At 41.0% G+C, this 16,278-nt stretch overlaps 3 protein-coding genes across 3 annotated transcripts in view; 1 reads left to right on the forward strand and 2 right to left on the reverse strand.

Moving 5' to 3' along the window:
- Positions 1–1,066, reverse strand: part of si:ch73-130a3.4 (THAP domain-containing protein 2) — a gene marked incomplete at its 3' end in the record, with an annotated part of 2,603 nt that extends 1,537 nt beyond the window's left edge. The window contains 2 exon segments of the mRNA XM_014021775.1: positions 87–279; positions 915–1,066. Coding sequence (XP_013877229.1) covers positions 87–279; positions 915–1,021 — 300 coding nt within the window. The 5' untranslated portion in view covers positions 1,022–1,066.
- A 2,451-nt stretch (positions 1,067–3,517) lies between these two features.
- On the forward strand, positions 3,518–7,093 carry LOC106527030 (tubulin alpha chain; the record flags this gene model as incomplete). Its single annotated transcript, XM_014021786.1, is given in 4 exon segments — positions 3,518–3,578; positions 4,871–5,093; positions 5,196–5,344; positions 6,059–7,093. Coding segments are annotated over 4 exon segments (1,408 nt in total), but the record flags the coding sequence as incomplete, so codon positions are not given.
- Positions 7,094–8,392: 1,299 nt separating this feature from the next.
- The window catches only part of ptprnb (protein tyrosine phosphatase receptor type Nb), a 65,809-nt gene continuing 57,923 nt past the window's right edge, over positions 8,393–16,278 (reverse strand). Inside the window, exons 19-22 of the mRNA XM_014021784.1 lie at positions 14,733–14,786; positions 14,475–14,539; positions 14,317–14,390; positions 8,393–8,691 (exon numbers count right to left, since the gene is read on the reverse strand). Of these exons, the coding sequence (XP_013877238.1) occupies positions 8,620–8,691; positions 14,317–14,390; positions 14,475–14,539; positions 14,733–14,786 (265 nt within the window). The 3' untranslated portion in view covers positions 8,393–8,619. The remainder of the gene's footprint in view (positions 8,692–14,316; positions 14,391–14,474; positions 14,540–14,732; positions 14,787–16,278) is intronic.

The raw sequence follows: 16,278 nt of genomic DNA on the forward strand, positions 1-16,278 counted from the left end.
CACACACACACAGTATATATTTATGTATTTTTAAGGAGAGTGTGGCATTGAATTATTGCATCCTTACAGAACAGTGATACACTGACCTTGTGGAGATGAGCTGGGAAACTGAAGACTGAAGGAACAGCTCCAGCTCTGAGCCTGACTGTCTGACCGGTTCTGTCAAAGTTCTCCGGTCTGAAATGTTCACTGCAGAGCACAGATGACGAACTAGCAGATAACCCTTCCCTTCTGACTGCGGTTTCCCATTGCTTTCTCAGCTTTTTGTGTTTAGGAAACCTATAGCATGAAAAATATTTGATGAGCAAATAACAATAGAGTAGTTACTTTGGGCTGATTTAGTCAAATAGGAAAAATTATTTGGATGTTAGGAGCCTGACTTACTGCATTATTCACAGTATCATGTATACAGGAATAGAACTATAGCCACAAATTCAGCAAATTCTAGCTTTTCAAAATTTACGATGTCATTTGTACGTTTATTTGCTGAAAATGACATGCATTTAGTCTGCTCTTGTCACATTATGGTTGTATTTGTTGAATCATGTAATTTTTCCTAGTTTGTAGTGCAGCAGGTAAACATACACTGTACTCTTAGAAAATTAAGTATTTTAGGTGTGTTCTATAATGCATCCTAAAATTGTAAAAATATAAAAAAATGAGTAAACCTTTTCTAAATTGTTGAACTTATGTGGAACAGAACAGTTGCAGAGTAGCTAAATACAAAGAAAACAGGAAAGTTAAGTAAACGGTAAAATAATTATGATGTATTTTAACCCCAAAATATCCCGGATCATTACAAAAGTAAATGATTCAATTAATAAATCAATAGGCAGAGATCCTTAATGCCCTTAAGCAAGCTTCATTGCTTCAAAAAACCTTCATTTTCCCATCAGTAAGTTTTACAGGCTTACCTGTGAAAGCTAATGCCAGCAGATCTGGTTTGTGCGGTAAACCTGTTGGTGCAATTCCACGCTGCACACGAGTGGGGCATCTTCACCGACCGCTCCACATGCCACATTCAAAATGGCGTCAATACCAACGCGCGACCCAGGGGAAGCTTCTTCTTCTTCTTTAGGTTTTAACGGCAGCTTGCATCCATTAATGTTTCATTACTGCCCTCTATTGACTCCCACCAACTACACCTCAGATTCTCTTAAAGATCCCAGTGTTTTTTAAGAAACGAAATATCTTCTTTTTCCCCTCAATATTATTCARTTGTTCGATCACCTTCTCAAATTTCAATTCCCTACTAACACCTAGTTCCGTTTTTAATAATCTTCTTTGGCTTGCATATTTCCCACATTTAATCAAAACATGTTCTACTGTCTCTACATCATCACACCATCTACATAAACCAGTAAGGTGCTTCCCCATCTTAAAAATATTTCCATTTAGGAAACTATGCCCTATTCTTACTCTATTTATAATTATCTCCCTCCTGTTCATTCCTCTGATCCTTTCTACATTGACTGTATTTTGAATCCTAAATAAATGTCTTCCCTTTATTTCATTTTCCCAACCAACTTCCCATATCTTCTTGCTTTCTTTCCAGATTATACTTTTGCCTTCAGATTTAGATAATTTTATTTGCATATCAATATCATCTTTTTTGGTCTCCTCCTTAGCCAGCCTGTCTGCTCTTTCATTCCCCATAATACCTACATGGGCAGGAGTCCAGAATAACACAACATTTTTATTTTGTTCACATAACCTATGATGAACCGCCATAATCTCATATAAAATAGTTTGATGATTTTTTTGTTCGTCCCTTTCCGATACTCATCAACGCAGATAGAGAGTCACTACAAACTATTATTTTATCAGTGTGCGTTGCCAATGCAATGCACACTATTGTGATTCGTTTCCCATCCAAGTCCTCTCAACTTTGGCATGCTTCTCCTGCATACTTTGTTATAGAGCTGCCATTGTAATTTATATCTGTAAAGCCCATGTGCCAAATGATGGCTATGTCTTTTGGTGCCTGTAAAACTTATAGTTTACGAAATATTAATGTTTAATGAATTATAATGGCAGTCAATGGAGCCTTTTATTGGTCCAATACTGCCTCATGCTGTACTCAACTTGGTACTGCACCATAGTTTAATATTTCAACTCAGTAGTTCAGTGTTTACAGTACTAATATGATTGTATTTTAATGTTTTACTATAATATTGTCTTAATACTGCTCTATTTTTGTAATATTATGCAGTTTAGTGTCAATAATGGTATTGACAAGGTAAACTCTTTCTGCATACATACAATCCAAGCCCTGGGATTGTCCTCTGCTACAGCTCCTTTAGTGTCATGGTGAACACTGAGGGATTTCATTCAGGAGATCAGGGTGCAATCCCAGCTATGAACAAACTGTTTCAGTAAAACTACATAATTTCAGTTTGTTATATTGTCACACAATTACCCTAATTACAAACACCTGCTGACTTGGCTGGTGTTTGACTGATAATAATTAGAAAACACATTTGAACTTGGTCACACTTCATTCTGCAGGTCCAATGCTGCAGGCAAAGCCATGCTGCAAGGCAATGCACACTTGTTTTTACATCGTAAAAACCCATGTCTAGTTCCTATTAGTTTGCTCCACCCATTCTAAAGCTACCAAAATAGCACATAATTCTACTGTGAATACACTCAAATAATCAGATGCTCTTTTTGAAATACTAATCTTTAAATCAGGAATCACTACGGCTATACTGGTTGCTTCACTTTTGGGGTCTTTCGACCCATCCGTATAAATTTGCAAGTGGTCATTATATTTATTCTGCGTTTGATTATAAAATTCTTGGCAAATATCTAGCGTGTTCCTTTTCTTAATATGTGTTAGTGTTCTGTCTACATTAACATATTGCCAAGTCCATGTAGGTCTCAAAGGCCACAATACAGTTGGACTAAATTCCTTATTATATACATTAAAAATTTTCGCTCTATCATCACCAACCCACCCAAAACTATCAATTTGTTTCTTTCCTCTTTCCCAACACTTTTCTAATACTTTCTTAACCGGGTGATCTGCATTATGTCCTTTTAAACTTATCCAATAATTGACCATTAGCTGCTGTCTTCTAATGCATAATGGCATTTCTCCTGACTCTACTTGTAACGCACATATTGGTGTTGATCTAACTGCCCCTAAACAAATTCTCAGCTGGCTTGAATAACGTCTAACTTTTTTAACCTAGTTTTGGCTGCTGATCCATACACCACACACCCATAATCTATTCCTGACCTAATTAGTGATACATATATTTTTTTTTAGGGAATCAAAACTTGCACCCCATGTCAATCCTGCTAAACACCTCATAATGTTTAAAACCTTTTTACTTTTCTCTATAATATGTTCTATGTGATTTCCTCAAGTTAGTTTCTTATCAAAAACTAGACCCAGCGGAAGTACTGAGGCGTTTTTTTTTTTTTACTTCCTCCCGCCGAGGGGGAAAAAGCCCGCCTTGTAGCCCCGCCCCCAGAAGGCTTTATAAAAGCTCCCGGCGGTTCTTCCTTCACACACCGTCTTCTACAGCCGATCATTGAACGTCGGGGACAGGAAGAGAAAAGCAAAGATGGTGAGTTTTGCCGGGCAAGCAGTCCAAAAATTTTTAACAAATTCTAATTCAAAGCTACAAACGAGCAGTAACAGTAAACAGACGTTTAAATTTTTTGTTTGTAACCTGATATAAAAAAAACCAGACTGCATGTTCGTAACAAAGACCTTTAAATTGTGTAAACGCCGTTATTTAGGAAAATACTTTTGTTTCCTGATAATCCCTCCTGTCCATCGAGGCCGAGATGACGCAGTTTAAAAATGCGCCGACGGTTGAAGTTTATCGCTTTAAGTTTTATTTCTTAACCTTTTTAAGAGCAGTACTTTGTCTTAAGTTAATGTGAAAATACATGGTAGGATTTTCTGTTCATATTTAAGTCGAGCAGGAACTTTAAGCGGCAGTTTTTCCAACTTTGATCCCTGCGTGCCCCGTGAACGTCACATGCGGGAGTGGGTGGGGGTGTTCTACTTCCGGTCGTCTCCTTACGTGAAGGGCGCGTTTTTACTGCAATGATGGGAGGAGCCAAGTGCCGTGACCATGTTTACAGATTACAATCAACTGTGGATAAAAACTGTCCCGTGATTCGTACAAGGCGCGTCAGGACGCCGAGCTGCTTATATGGGTCATGAAAATGTAACCAGCTGATCTGCCTAAATTAAAATTATATCTCCTGATGCATCTCAGTAATCCAGGTAAAAAAAAAATCTAAAATAATAAAATTGTATAGGTTTTACTGGACGGGTTCTTCTCTAATGAAACGTTTCGTCTCTCCTCCAAGAGACTTCTTCAGTCTGAGAATTTCAGGCAAAATTCAGGCTTTTTAAGCCTTTTTTTTTTCATTCAGGCTTTTTAAATTCATGCTTATAAAGCCTGAATTTTGCCTGAAACTCTCAGACTGAAGAAGTCTCTTGGAGGAGAGACGAAACGTTTCATTAGAGAAGAACCTGTCCAGAAGACCTATACTATTTTTTTTTCTTTTTAAAATTATAGATGTACATTCAAGTTTTTTGGTACCAAGAATTGTTTTTCCACATTTTATAACAAGTGACATTGGTAAAATTAGTATTACTAATACTCGTGGCTTAATTTTTTTTAATTGCACATCATTGCAGAACATGATCAGCCTGCCGTACACCTGAGTTGTAAAACAATTTGCAGTGAACTTAAAAGACAGAAAAGCTCCAGATACACCTGAGTTAAACTACTTGATGTTGATAAAATGCCTCCTGATTGTTTTTGGTACTCTGTATGTTAAGTTCACCCTGTTACACTCCTTCTGCTCCTAAAATGGTTCTTTCCTTTTTTTCTGACAGCGTGAATGTATCTCTATGCATGTCGGCCAAGCTGGCGTCCAGATGGGCAATGCATGCTGGGAGCTGTACTGTCTGGAGCACGGCATTCAGCCTGATGGACAGATGCCCAGTGACAAGACCATTGGAGGAGGAGATGACTCCTTCAACACCTTCTTCAGTGAGACCGGAGCTGGAAAACATGTTCCCAGGGCCATCTTTGTGGACCTGGAACCAACCGTTATCGGTACTCAGATATGAGATTCAGTCTGATATTCTCTTGTCTCTCCTCCTGTTCCATGTGGGCGTGAAATCAAATGTAAAATTTTGATTTGAATCTTTCTATTAGATGAGATCCGTAGCGGAACCTACCGGCAGCTGTTCCACCCTGAGCAGCTGATCACCGGGAAGGAAGACGCTGCCAACAACTACGCTCGTGGTCACTACACCGTTGGCAAGGAGATCATTGACCTGGTTCTGGACAGGACTCGTAAACTGGTAGGATTTGTAGGGTCTTATAAACTATTTTTTTTATTATTTTTTTTATTTTAAACCTAAATTCCCAGTAATTGCATCCAATGACTAAAAAAGGGACTGTAGCCCAGATAGCTACTTTGCCCTGAATTATATTAAGATTAAATATAGAATACAAGAAACCAAAGATATTTACATTAGATTTAAGCACAAATGTAGATTTGAAAACTTTAAGACTACGATACTCATATTTTATCAACATATGAAATGTCCCATGAGCTTCTGCTGCCTGAGCAAGTGTATGGATTAAAAACAAACATGTGAGCCACTGCACTAACTCTTGGCTAAATCATAAAAAAAAAAGTAAAGACATTACTAAAGTAGTATATGCATTTTCTCTGTATTACTGCATGTGGCCTGCAGCCCTTGAGTAGATTTTCATTTTGGCCCTTGGTGAATAAGTTTGGACACCCATTGCTTTAATGGAAACTCGTATGAATAGTTACCCTCTTGTAAATTAAAAATGTTTCACAAATGATTTTAACATGAAATGTCATAAAACCTTCAAAAAAAGCAATAATTTGTGCACACTTGGATCCAAGCTCATTTACTGGATTCCATTTTGTTTGGTCATTTCTGTGATGGCGTGTTTTCCACATGGCAGAAATTCTAGGGCCTTAGATTTGTTGATGCTGTTTGTGAGGAACCTTGAGTCTGATGTAAACGGTCTGGTTTCAGGCGGACCAGTGCACAGGTCTCCAGGGTTTCCTCATCTTCCACTCGTTTGGAGGAGGAACCGGCTCTGGCTTCACCTCGCTGCTGATGGAGCGTCTGTCAGTCGACTACGGCAAGAAGTCCAAGCTGGAGTTTGCAGTTTACCCGGCTCCTCAGGTGTCCACAGCTGTGGTGGAGCCGTACAACTCCATCCTGACCACCCACACCACCCTGGAGCACTCTGACTGCGCCTTCATGGTGGACAACGAGGCCATCTACGACATCTGCCGCAGGAACCTGGACATCGAGCGTCCCACCTACACCAACCTGAACCGGCTGATCGGACAGATCGTGTCCTCCATCACCGCCTCCCTGCGCTTCGACGGCGCCCTGAACGTGGACCTGACCGAGTTCCAGACCAACCTGGTGCCCTACCCTCGTATCCACTTCCCCCTGGCCACCTACGCCCCGGTCATATCTGCAGAGAAGGCGTACCACGAGCAGCTGTCGGTGGCTGACATCACCAACGCCTGCTTCGAGCCCGCCAATCAGATGGTGAAGTGTGACCCCCGCCATGGGAAGTACATGGCCTGCTGCCTGCTGTACCGTGGAGACGTGGTGCCCAAAGATGTCAACTCTGCCATCGCCACCATCAAAACCAAACGCTCCATTCAGTTTGTGGACTGGTGTCCAACTGGTTTCAAGGTGGGCATCAACTACCAGCCCCCCACCGTGGTCCCCGGTGGAGACCTGGCCAAGGTCCAGAGGGCCGTGTGCATGCTGAGCAACACCACCGCCATCGCAGAGGCCTGGGCCCGCCTGGACCACAAGTTTGACCTGATGTACGCCAAGAGGGCCTTCGTCCACTGGTACGTGGGGGAGGGCATGGAGGAGGGVGAGTTCTCCGAGGCCCGGGAGGACATGGCTGCTCTGGAGAAGGATTACGAGGAGGTGGGAACCGACAGCGTTGAGGAGGAAGAGGAAGGAGAGGAGTACTAAAGCTTTAATGCTACACTGATTGTGTTTTGATTTGTCTGCAAATAAAGGTTAACCAACGTTTGTCGTGTGTGGATTTTATCATTTGAAGACTGGGAGTTATTCTAAAATTGATTTACTAAAGCAAATTTTATAAATTTGTCAAATCCTGATTACTTAACATAAAAACAATTCTCAAACTTTAATCCCACCAGCAACAATTGCTGCATTTTGTTTTACTTCTGGAAACTAAAAGTGATTTGGCTTTGGGTGGCTAATTTAAGTTTATAACATTGTTAGTTTATAGCATTGTTGGAGGGAAATGTCCACCTCAATCATAATATAAATATTTTGTACACCTTTTAAAGAATCTTGCTGAGAGTGAATTAAATGCCTGCATGCATCTTTTCATCATGAGGAGTGAATGTAAGCACGGCAACATTGCCACTAGCATAACACAACTATGCTAGCTGTCAAAGGTGTTTATTTTTTTATTACATTCAGCTTAAAGGCATCAGATGGCTTAAATCTTTTAGATCTGGGGGAAAATAAAAAGACCAAAAACTGCTACATCAGGGTTCCCTTAACTCTTCCATGCCATATCCCCCCAAACAGCATTAGCTTCTGGCAGGGGACCCTCTGCTGCAAACATACAAAATATGTAAAATGTTGTGTTTTAAGTCTCTAAAGTATGTTTAGCATTAACATTTTAACTGAAATGTGTTAAAACACTAATCCCACTGAATAACCAGCTGTTGACAATTAGAGAACAAAAGAAATCAAACTGCTCTCCTAAATAACACAAATTTTTATAAATATTTTCAAATATTGACAGTTTTGATGACGTAAATATTAGATTTAAATTGGACGTTTTAGCCTTTCCCCCCTCATCCCGTCCAGCTTTCTGAGGACTCCATAATGCTCCCTGTCGACCCCCCAGGGGGCAGTGGCCCCCACGTAAAAAAAATGCAGTCATCAGTCACTCCGGTTGTACTCAAAAATCAAAATGGCTGCAAATGCTAATCTGGCAATGACTCAGTTTTAGACGTGGAGCTGAAGTTTGTTTGGTTTCTGTCAGCTGTACGTTGGTGCCAACATGTGTCTGTCTCCACATGTTCAGAGCGTTCATTCTCAGATCCTAGAATTACAGCAAGTCACACAGTTTTGCAGCACTAAGACACAGTTTTATTTTGAGGTCTCACAGATACAAAAGCTTTTTTTATTCTTTTAACTTGCTTGTAAATGTAAACATACCCAGAGAGAAAATAATTTAAATGGCACACAGGAGGACAGCTGGAGGTTTCTCTTCCGTTTCTTCGCAGGCTTCATTCAGGTAGAGGTCATGTAGCAGGAGTATGAGGTGGTGTTTTAAAGTTTAACGTCCTGACTGAGGCCGAAGCACAAACTGTAATCTCACAAAGATCTGATCAAACACAGTTACAGGAAATGAAATCTTTGGATACATGGTCAGATGGTTTCACATGCAGCTTTGAGAATGGTGTCCCTGAACATGTTGGGATACACAGATCAGTTCTAACCTCAGTATATATATATTTTTTATTTCTGACTGAGAGCAACTGTTGAGGGGAAAGGCCTGAGTCGTCGTGGCTTCACTGAGGCAGAGCTTTGAGGATGGCATTCACCTCCTCAGCCACTGCTGTCAACGCAAACTCAAACTGGTCCTGGGGAGGAGACAAGCATGGAAACTGTTTTTAAATACGTCATTTACAAGGTCAACATTAACTTCTGTCAATGGTTGGAAACCAATTAAGGTATTTATTGTATGATTCAAAATGGCTGACACAGCTAAATATAGACGGTCACTTTGTTAAGGATTTTTTTATGCACTACTCAGCAGTTTTAAAGCATAAGGGTATTTATTTACTTTTGTGAAAAATCAATAAACAAAGCAGGTCTTCACCAGCAGGGGGTGCTGCAGGCTCTTATATTAAGCCTTGATGGTCCAGGTACTAGCAGCCTGTGGGATTTGAACCAGTTGCTACAAACACCTGATTCATTTTAAGTGGGGGTAGGGCTGCCACGATTAGTCGACGACTAATCGATTATTAAAATAATCGATGACTAATTTAATTATCGATTAATCGTTTTCTTTCTTTTTTTGTTCTTTACTTTGTTTTTCTCTCCAAACTGCTTTGACAMCTTCCACTGCCACATCTGCCTTTCTGTCCTTATACGCACAGAAGTGGTACCTGGGGTAGGCCGTGGACGTCACAAGACGTTTTACAGACAGGCTCTGGTATCATGGCTACCCAGCATCGGAGCTCAAAAGTGTGGGATCATTTTAAGAAAATGAAAGAGAAACCTGTGCAAYATCTGYAGAGCAGAACTTGCCTTCCACAGCAATTATTTTTAGTTAGCATATAGCTAAAATCTAACGATAGTTATATAATAGCAGCTGCATTCTGGTGCGATAAGCTGTATGTTTGATATTCAATTAACGTATGATCCGATTAGTCGACTAATCGAAAAAATAATCAGTGATTAATCGATTATAAAAATAATTGTTTGTGGCAGCCCTAGGTGGGGGGTCGGGGGGATGCCACACTGTAATCTCAGTGGTACCGACAGTCATCAGATATGGAAAAGCTGCAAATAAAGTCTAAAACGAAAAATAAAATAAAACTGCAGTCATAAATAAGGTGTTTTTTTAGATATTTTTCAGTTCATCAGCAGCCGCTTGTGAGCTTGACTCATCATCATGCAACAATTAAATAATGAAGTTTTCACCTGTGATTGTTTTGCAACTTAAATCATTTATTAGGATGATCACAGGAAATCCAACTGCTTTATAAATGACCATGAAAACAACTGAACACATCTACTGAAGTTTGGAACAGTGGGTCAGAAACTTGCGCTGTAAACCCAGTCTTTTTACGCAAGAGCTGGTGAGAAGCAAACGATTTAGGTAATTTAGTTAACAACAAACTTTATTTTGAGGGGAAAACGAGGAAAATGTTATTTCCTCATCTGGCAGCATTTTGTCATCACAGCAGCAAACTCCAGCTGCTTTTGGACAGCAACAATAATGACAAACTCCGCACAATTATTTGTTTGCCCTGACTGAAAAGTTATCTGCTCTGGGTCAGGTGAGCATTTGGCCCGGACCTGTAAAAGGACTATGGTTTGTTTTTTTTGTTTGTTTGTTTCCTCCACAACCCGTCAGCATGGATCTGGAGAACGGACAGTTGCGCACAGGTTTGGGCTGGATGTGCTACAAAATACGAAATTCGTATTTTATTTTTAGGCTACTTTGGTCGACCCGGATGGGATCAGAGGCAAAACATTTTTTCAGGTATCAGACATGTTTATGATCACAGCCCGACCCAGAGCTGGCGCATGTGCATAAATCCTCAGACTGTCCTCCACGGGTTGTGCGCACCGCGTCTCATTTAAATACTTCATTCATTTATTATCAAGAGTTTGTTCACATTTTTACATCATTATAGTTATGAACTGCACTGCCTTCTGGAAAATACTACACTAACATAAGCATCAAGATCAACTCCAGCTTGCGAGCGAGAGCGCACCATCAGCTGAGCGCTGCGCAACGAGACACACAGAGAGAGAGACGTCTGTCATAACTTGTCAGCGTTGGGTGCAGCCTGTAAATGTCGCGGGACCAGCTGATGGGCAGGGCCGTAAAGTGGGGGGGGCCAATGGCCCCCTGGCCCCCCCATTCCGATGCCGTTGCCTGATACTATCATTTTTTTTCATAGCACATTTATCTCTTCAGGTTTCCAAAAAGTTTAGCTCTTAACCCCTGGAACCTGCCTGAGCTTTTCACACAAACACTTGATTGACAGGTCTTCTAAATGTTTCACTCTGGAATGATTGACTGCTGTCAAAACCTGCAGCAACCATAAAGTCCAGCAGCTCTTTATCACTCAACCCTTTAGAACCCAGACCCATTTCTACTTTCATGAAAATGATAGGGTTTGTAAATTAGAATAAGTGCATTATATGTAACATTTCTTTATATATTTCCACCCAGTAAAAATTTAATATATGTTACATTGGGAGTACATAGTAAGTTTATAACAAATTTTATTTTAATAATTTCATAAATTTTCATACTTATATTTATTTAAATATATTTATCTAAAATAACTGGATGAACTAAATTGATGATTAGTATTTGTCTCATTGTGACAAATATCACATGCTGTACAATTTAGAGTTTATTGTCCAATGTGACATACAGTATACAGTATGTCACATCGATATTTGACAAACCTATTGAAGGATTTCCCCTAGTGTACTAGGCTGGTGGGCCGCCAAGCGTCAATCGTTTACTCAGAGCAGAGCAAGTGTTAAAAATAGCACTCGTCATCATTGAGCAGCTAAGGTTAAAGCTATTATAATGCCCTTCAGTGTGCAAAAAATGAGATTGTAGTCATCTGTACACTCCTTAGAGTTTAACCAAATGTCCAAAAACTGACATCAAAATGCTTATTAATGACGGTTTATCTCATCAGCCAAATTATTATTGATAAGTATTGTGAGGAATCTTTAACATTAAGTTGTAATCAGGCAGTCAAATATTCACACACAATTTATTATTATTATTAGCATTATTAAATATGAGCCGTGTAAATTTATGTTTGTATCAAACATTTAAAAAAGTCAAATAGGGCCTCTGAACGGGTTCTTCTTTGTTGAAAAAAACACTTCGGCTCCGTTTCAAGAGATTTCTGCTGTCTGAAGAGCAGTGCCTCCACATGGTGGACTAACAAGTTTATCAATGACTATCCAAACCGCTTATACGTAAAAGATGACCATCAGCCTAACAATAGATCATTAGTACCCTGATACGCAAAGACCTGGATCACTTTGATTTAATTTTAAAAGCTGGTACCAAATATTTTTTAATTTAAATGCAAACACTAAAGCTGAAAACATACTCCCTTCGAACTGCCGACGTCGCCACGGGTTGTCGCAGTTTAATGACAAAAATTACGTCACCGGGCTTCGCAGCGTCGTGCCGACAGCCTCTTTTGGCACAACCCCCCGGCAGAACTTTTGACCCCACTCCCGTGTCGACGGTAATGTGTGATTGGTCTGAAATTCGTGGGCGTCTTTGTTTGTGCTGCGCTCGGGGGAAAAATAAAAGAAAAAAGAACGACTCGCTCCCAGACTAGAAAGCAGAGTTTTATAAGATATAGTCAAACCGTGAAAAATGTATGGCTTGTTTGTTTCTGCTTAATACAGTGGTTTGCAAAAGTATTCATACCCCTTGAACTTTTCCATATTTTGTCACATTACAACCACAAACATAAATATATTTCACTGGAATTTAATGTGAAAGACCAACACAAAGTGGTATACAATTGTGAAGTGGAAGCAAAATTTTACATGAATCAAAACATTTTTTACAAATAAAAAACTGAAAAGTGCGACGTGCAAAAGTATTCAGCCCCCTTTTCCCTGAGTGCAACCAATTGCATTCAGAAGTTGCCTGATGACTGCTAATGACTCAAAAGGGTCCACCTGTGTGTAATCTAATCTCAGTACAAATACAGCTGCTCCGTGACGGCCTCAGATGTTGGTTAAGAGAATACTGGGGAGCAAACAGCATCATGAAGTCCAAAGAACACACCAGACAGGTTAGGAATATGGTTTTGGAGAAGTTTAAAGCAGGTTTAGGTTATAAAAAGATTTCCCAAGCTTTGAACATCTCACGGAGCACTGTTCAATCCATCATCCGGAAATGGAAAGAGTATGGCACCACAGTAAACCTGCCAAGACAAGGCCGTCCACCTAAACTTACAGGCCGAACAAGGAGATCACTGATCAGAGAGGCAGCCAAGAGGCCCATGGTGACTCTGGATGAAATGCAGAGAGCCACAGCTCAGGTGGGGGAAACTGTCCACAGGACAACAATTAGTCGTGCACTACACAAATGTGGTCTTTATGGAAGAGTGGCAAGGAGAAAGCCATTGTTAAAAGAAAACCATAAGAAGTCCCGTTTGCAGTTTGCCAGAAGCCATGTTGAGGACACAGCAAACATGTGGAAGAAGGTGCTTTGGTCAGACGAGACCAAAATTGAACTTTTTGGCCACAATGCAAAACGCTATGTGTGGCGGAGAAAGAACACTGCACATCACTCTGAAAACACCATCCCCACTGTCAAATATGGTGGTGGCAGCATCATGCTCTGGGGGTGCTTCTCTTCAGCAGGGACCGGGAAGTTGGTCAAAGTTGATGGGAAGATGGATGGAGCCAAATACAGGGCAATCTTGGAAGAAAACCTGTTGGAGTCAGCAAAAGATTTGAGACTGGGGCGGAGGTTCACCTTCCAGCAGGACAACGACCCTAAACATAAAGCCAAAGCTACAATGGAGTGGTTTAAAAAAAAGAATATTCATGTGTTAGAATGGCCCAGTCAAAGTCCAGACCTAAACCCAATTGAGAATTTGTGGCAAGATCTCAAAACTGCTGTTCACAAACGCTCTCCATCCAATCTGACTGAGCTTGAGCTGTTTTGCAAGGAGGAATGGGCAAGAATTGCAGTCACTAGATGTGCAAAGCTGGTGGAGACATACCCTAAAAGACTTGCAGCTGTAATTGCAGCAAAAGGTGGCTCCACAAAGTATTGACTCAGGGGGGCTGAATAATTTTGCACATCGCACTTTTCAGTTTTTTATTTGTAAAAAATGTTTTGATTCATGTAAAATTTTGCTTCCACTTCACAATTGTATACCACTTTGTGTTGGTCTTTCACATTAAATTCCAGTGAAATATATTTATGTTTGTGGTTGTAATGTGACAAAATATGGAAAAGTTCAAGGGGTATGAATACTTTTGCAAACCACTGCATGTGCTGCTGCACTCAGAAAAAAAAAAACGAAAAAAGAGGGGAAAAAAGCCCTGACTCGCTCCCAGAGCTGACACCAGGAAGCAGAGTTTTATAAAGATAGTGAAACCGTGAAAAACTCATGAATGGAGATTAAACAGACATGCATGGAGGAATCTGACTGATAAAAACTGTGGAAGCTAAACCAGGACAGATGTGGATAAATACGTCGGGTGAGTGACGTCTTTTTTTTCTGCATTGATTGTCGGCGGTTGCAGGAAGAAATTCCATGCAGTGACGTATGGTTCAGTGGGAGGGGGTTTCCCAGGAGCTCGGCGCGGGGTGTCTCAGTGACTAGGAAAAGGCTGTGCGAAAACGACTGCTGATCAACCACTTGACCGCGCATCGACCCGTCAGCATCGGAGCGAGTATGTTTCAGGCTTTAACGTGAACTCCATCTGATATTTCCTGGGGGTTCTGGGTCCAGACTCACCTTGGTGCGCACCATCCCTGGCCGTTGGTCTCGAACGTGCTCCAGTGTTGCAGCGATGTCAATCTCTTTTACTCCTGAAGGAATACAGATAAAAGGAATGTTTAAAATTACTTTTACAGGCATGTTTGAGATATTTATCTGGACTTCAAGTGCTCTACCTTTAGCCATACGATTCAGAACCATGTCAATCAGGATGTAGGTCCCAGTCCGGCCTGTACCGTCACTATGAAAACACAAGACAACCTCATCTCAGCAAAATTCATGATGGATGGTAGCAAAGTCTGCTGCCAAGTGATCACATGGTATGACAGTGCAGATTGCATGTTTAGAAAAATGAATGAAAACTAAGAATGAGAGTTAAATTTGTTAGCCAGAATGAAACAAAACATTTAGCTCTTAAAGACAGAAAATTTTACCTGCAGTGAACAATGATGGGGCACGACCGTCCTCGATAACATTTATTCACCTTTCTAAAGGGGACACAAACAAAACATAACTGGAATAAATATAAATAAACACATTACCAGGTTAAAGTCCCTATGATGCACACAGAATTTGTTTTAGATCGGATCATGTATGACTAACAGCCAACCTTGTGCAAAGTAGGTGGGGCTAAAGTGATCTCACCAAACTAACATATTAATGTGTGGAGCAGGTCTCCCAGATGGTGCACACAGAATGTGGTGCAGATCTGATCATGTATGTGTGATTTACAGCTAATCATGTGCAAACAGAGAGACATCAGCATTCGCCACTCTACCACTAGAGATGTGACGTTCGTGAACGATCCAAATCTTTTGAACGGCTCTTTACAACGAACGATAGGAGCCGAATCACAGGCAGTAATGAACTATTTGTAGTTTTATTTCTTTTATTCCTCATATAATCTTTATTTTTCATACTTAAATCGCTCCTGCTTTGCCTTTTCATGGAAAACAGGTGGAGTTGTGGAGTACAGAAGCTCACCGTGAAAGGGGGAGGGGGGTTTAAGCTTGACAAACAAATGGTTCCACCCACGTGACGGGATTACGTCATTATGTACGGCTACGTGATGACTTAATACGTTCAAAATCGAACGGCTCTTTTGAACGGCTCTATGAAACAAACGGCTCCCCAAGATCCAGATCCCTTCAAAGAGCCATTTATCCCATCTCTATCTGCCACACCCACACCATCCTGCCACCAGTCAGTGTTGAGAGAATCCTGCAGCATGTGAAGTCTGCAGCATGTGAAGTCTGCAGCATGTGAAGTCTGCAGCATGTGAAGTCTGCAGCATGTGAAGTGTGCAGCATGTGAAGTCTGCAGCATGTGAAGTGTGCAGCATGTGAAGTCTGCAGCATGTGAAGCCTGCAGCATGTGAAGCCTGCAGCATGTGAAGTGTGCAGCATGTGAAGTCTGCAGCATGTGAAGTGTGCAGCATGTGAAGCCTGCAGCATGTGAAGTGTGCAGCATGTGAAGTCTGCAGCATGTGAAGCCTGCAGCATGTGAAGTGTGCAGCATGTGAAGTCTGCAGCATGTGAAGTCTGCAGCATGTGAAGTCTGCAGCATGTAAAGTCTGCAGCATGTGAAGTCTGCAGCATGTAAAGTCTGCAGCATGTGAAGCCTGCAGTATGTGAAGTCTGTAGCATGTGAAGTCTGTAGCATGTGAAGTCTGTAGCATGTGAAGTCTGTAGCATGTGAAGTCTGTAGCATGTGAAGTCTGCAGCATGTGAAGTCTGTAGCATGTGAAGTCTGTAGCATGTGAAGTCTGTAGCATGTGAAGCCTGCAGTATGTGAAGTCTGTAGCATGTGAAGCCTGCAGCATGTGAAGCGTGCAGCATGTGAAGTCTGTAGCATGTGAAGTCTGTAGCATGTGAAGTCTGCAGCATGTGAAGCCTGCAGCATGTGAAGTCTGTAGCATGTGAAGTCTGTAGCATGTGAAGCCTGCAGTATGTGAAGTCTGTAGCATGTGAAGCCTGCAGC

The sequence above is a fragment of the Austrofundulus limnaeus genome, unplaced genomic scaffold, assembly GCF_001266775.1.
Source record: "Austrofundulus limnaeus strain Quisiro unplaced genomic scaffold, Austrofundulus_limnaeus-1.0 Scaffold305, whole genome shotgun sequence".
Lineage (NCBI taxonomy): Eukaryota > Metazoa > Chordata > Actinopteri > Cyprinodontiformes > Rivulidae > Austrofundulus > Austrofundulus limnaeus.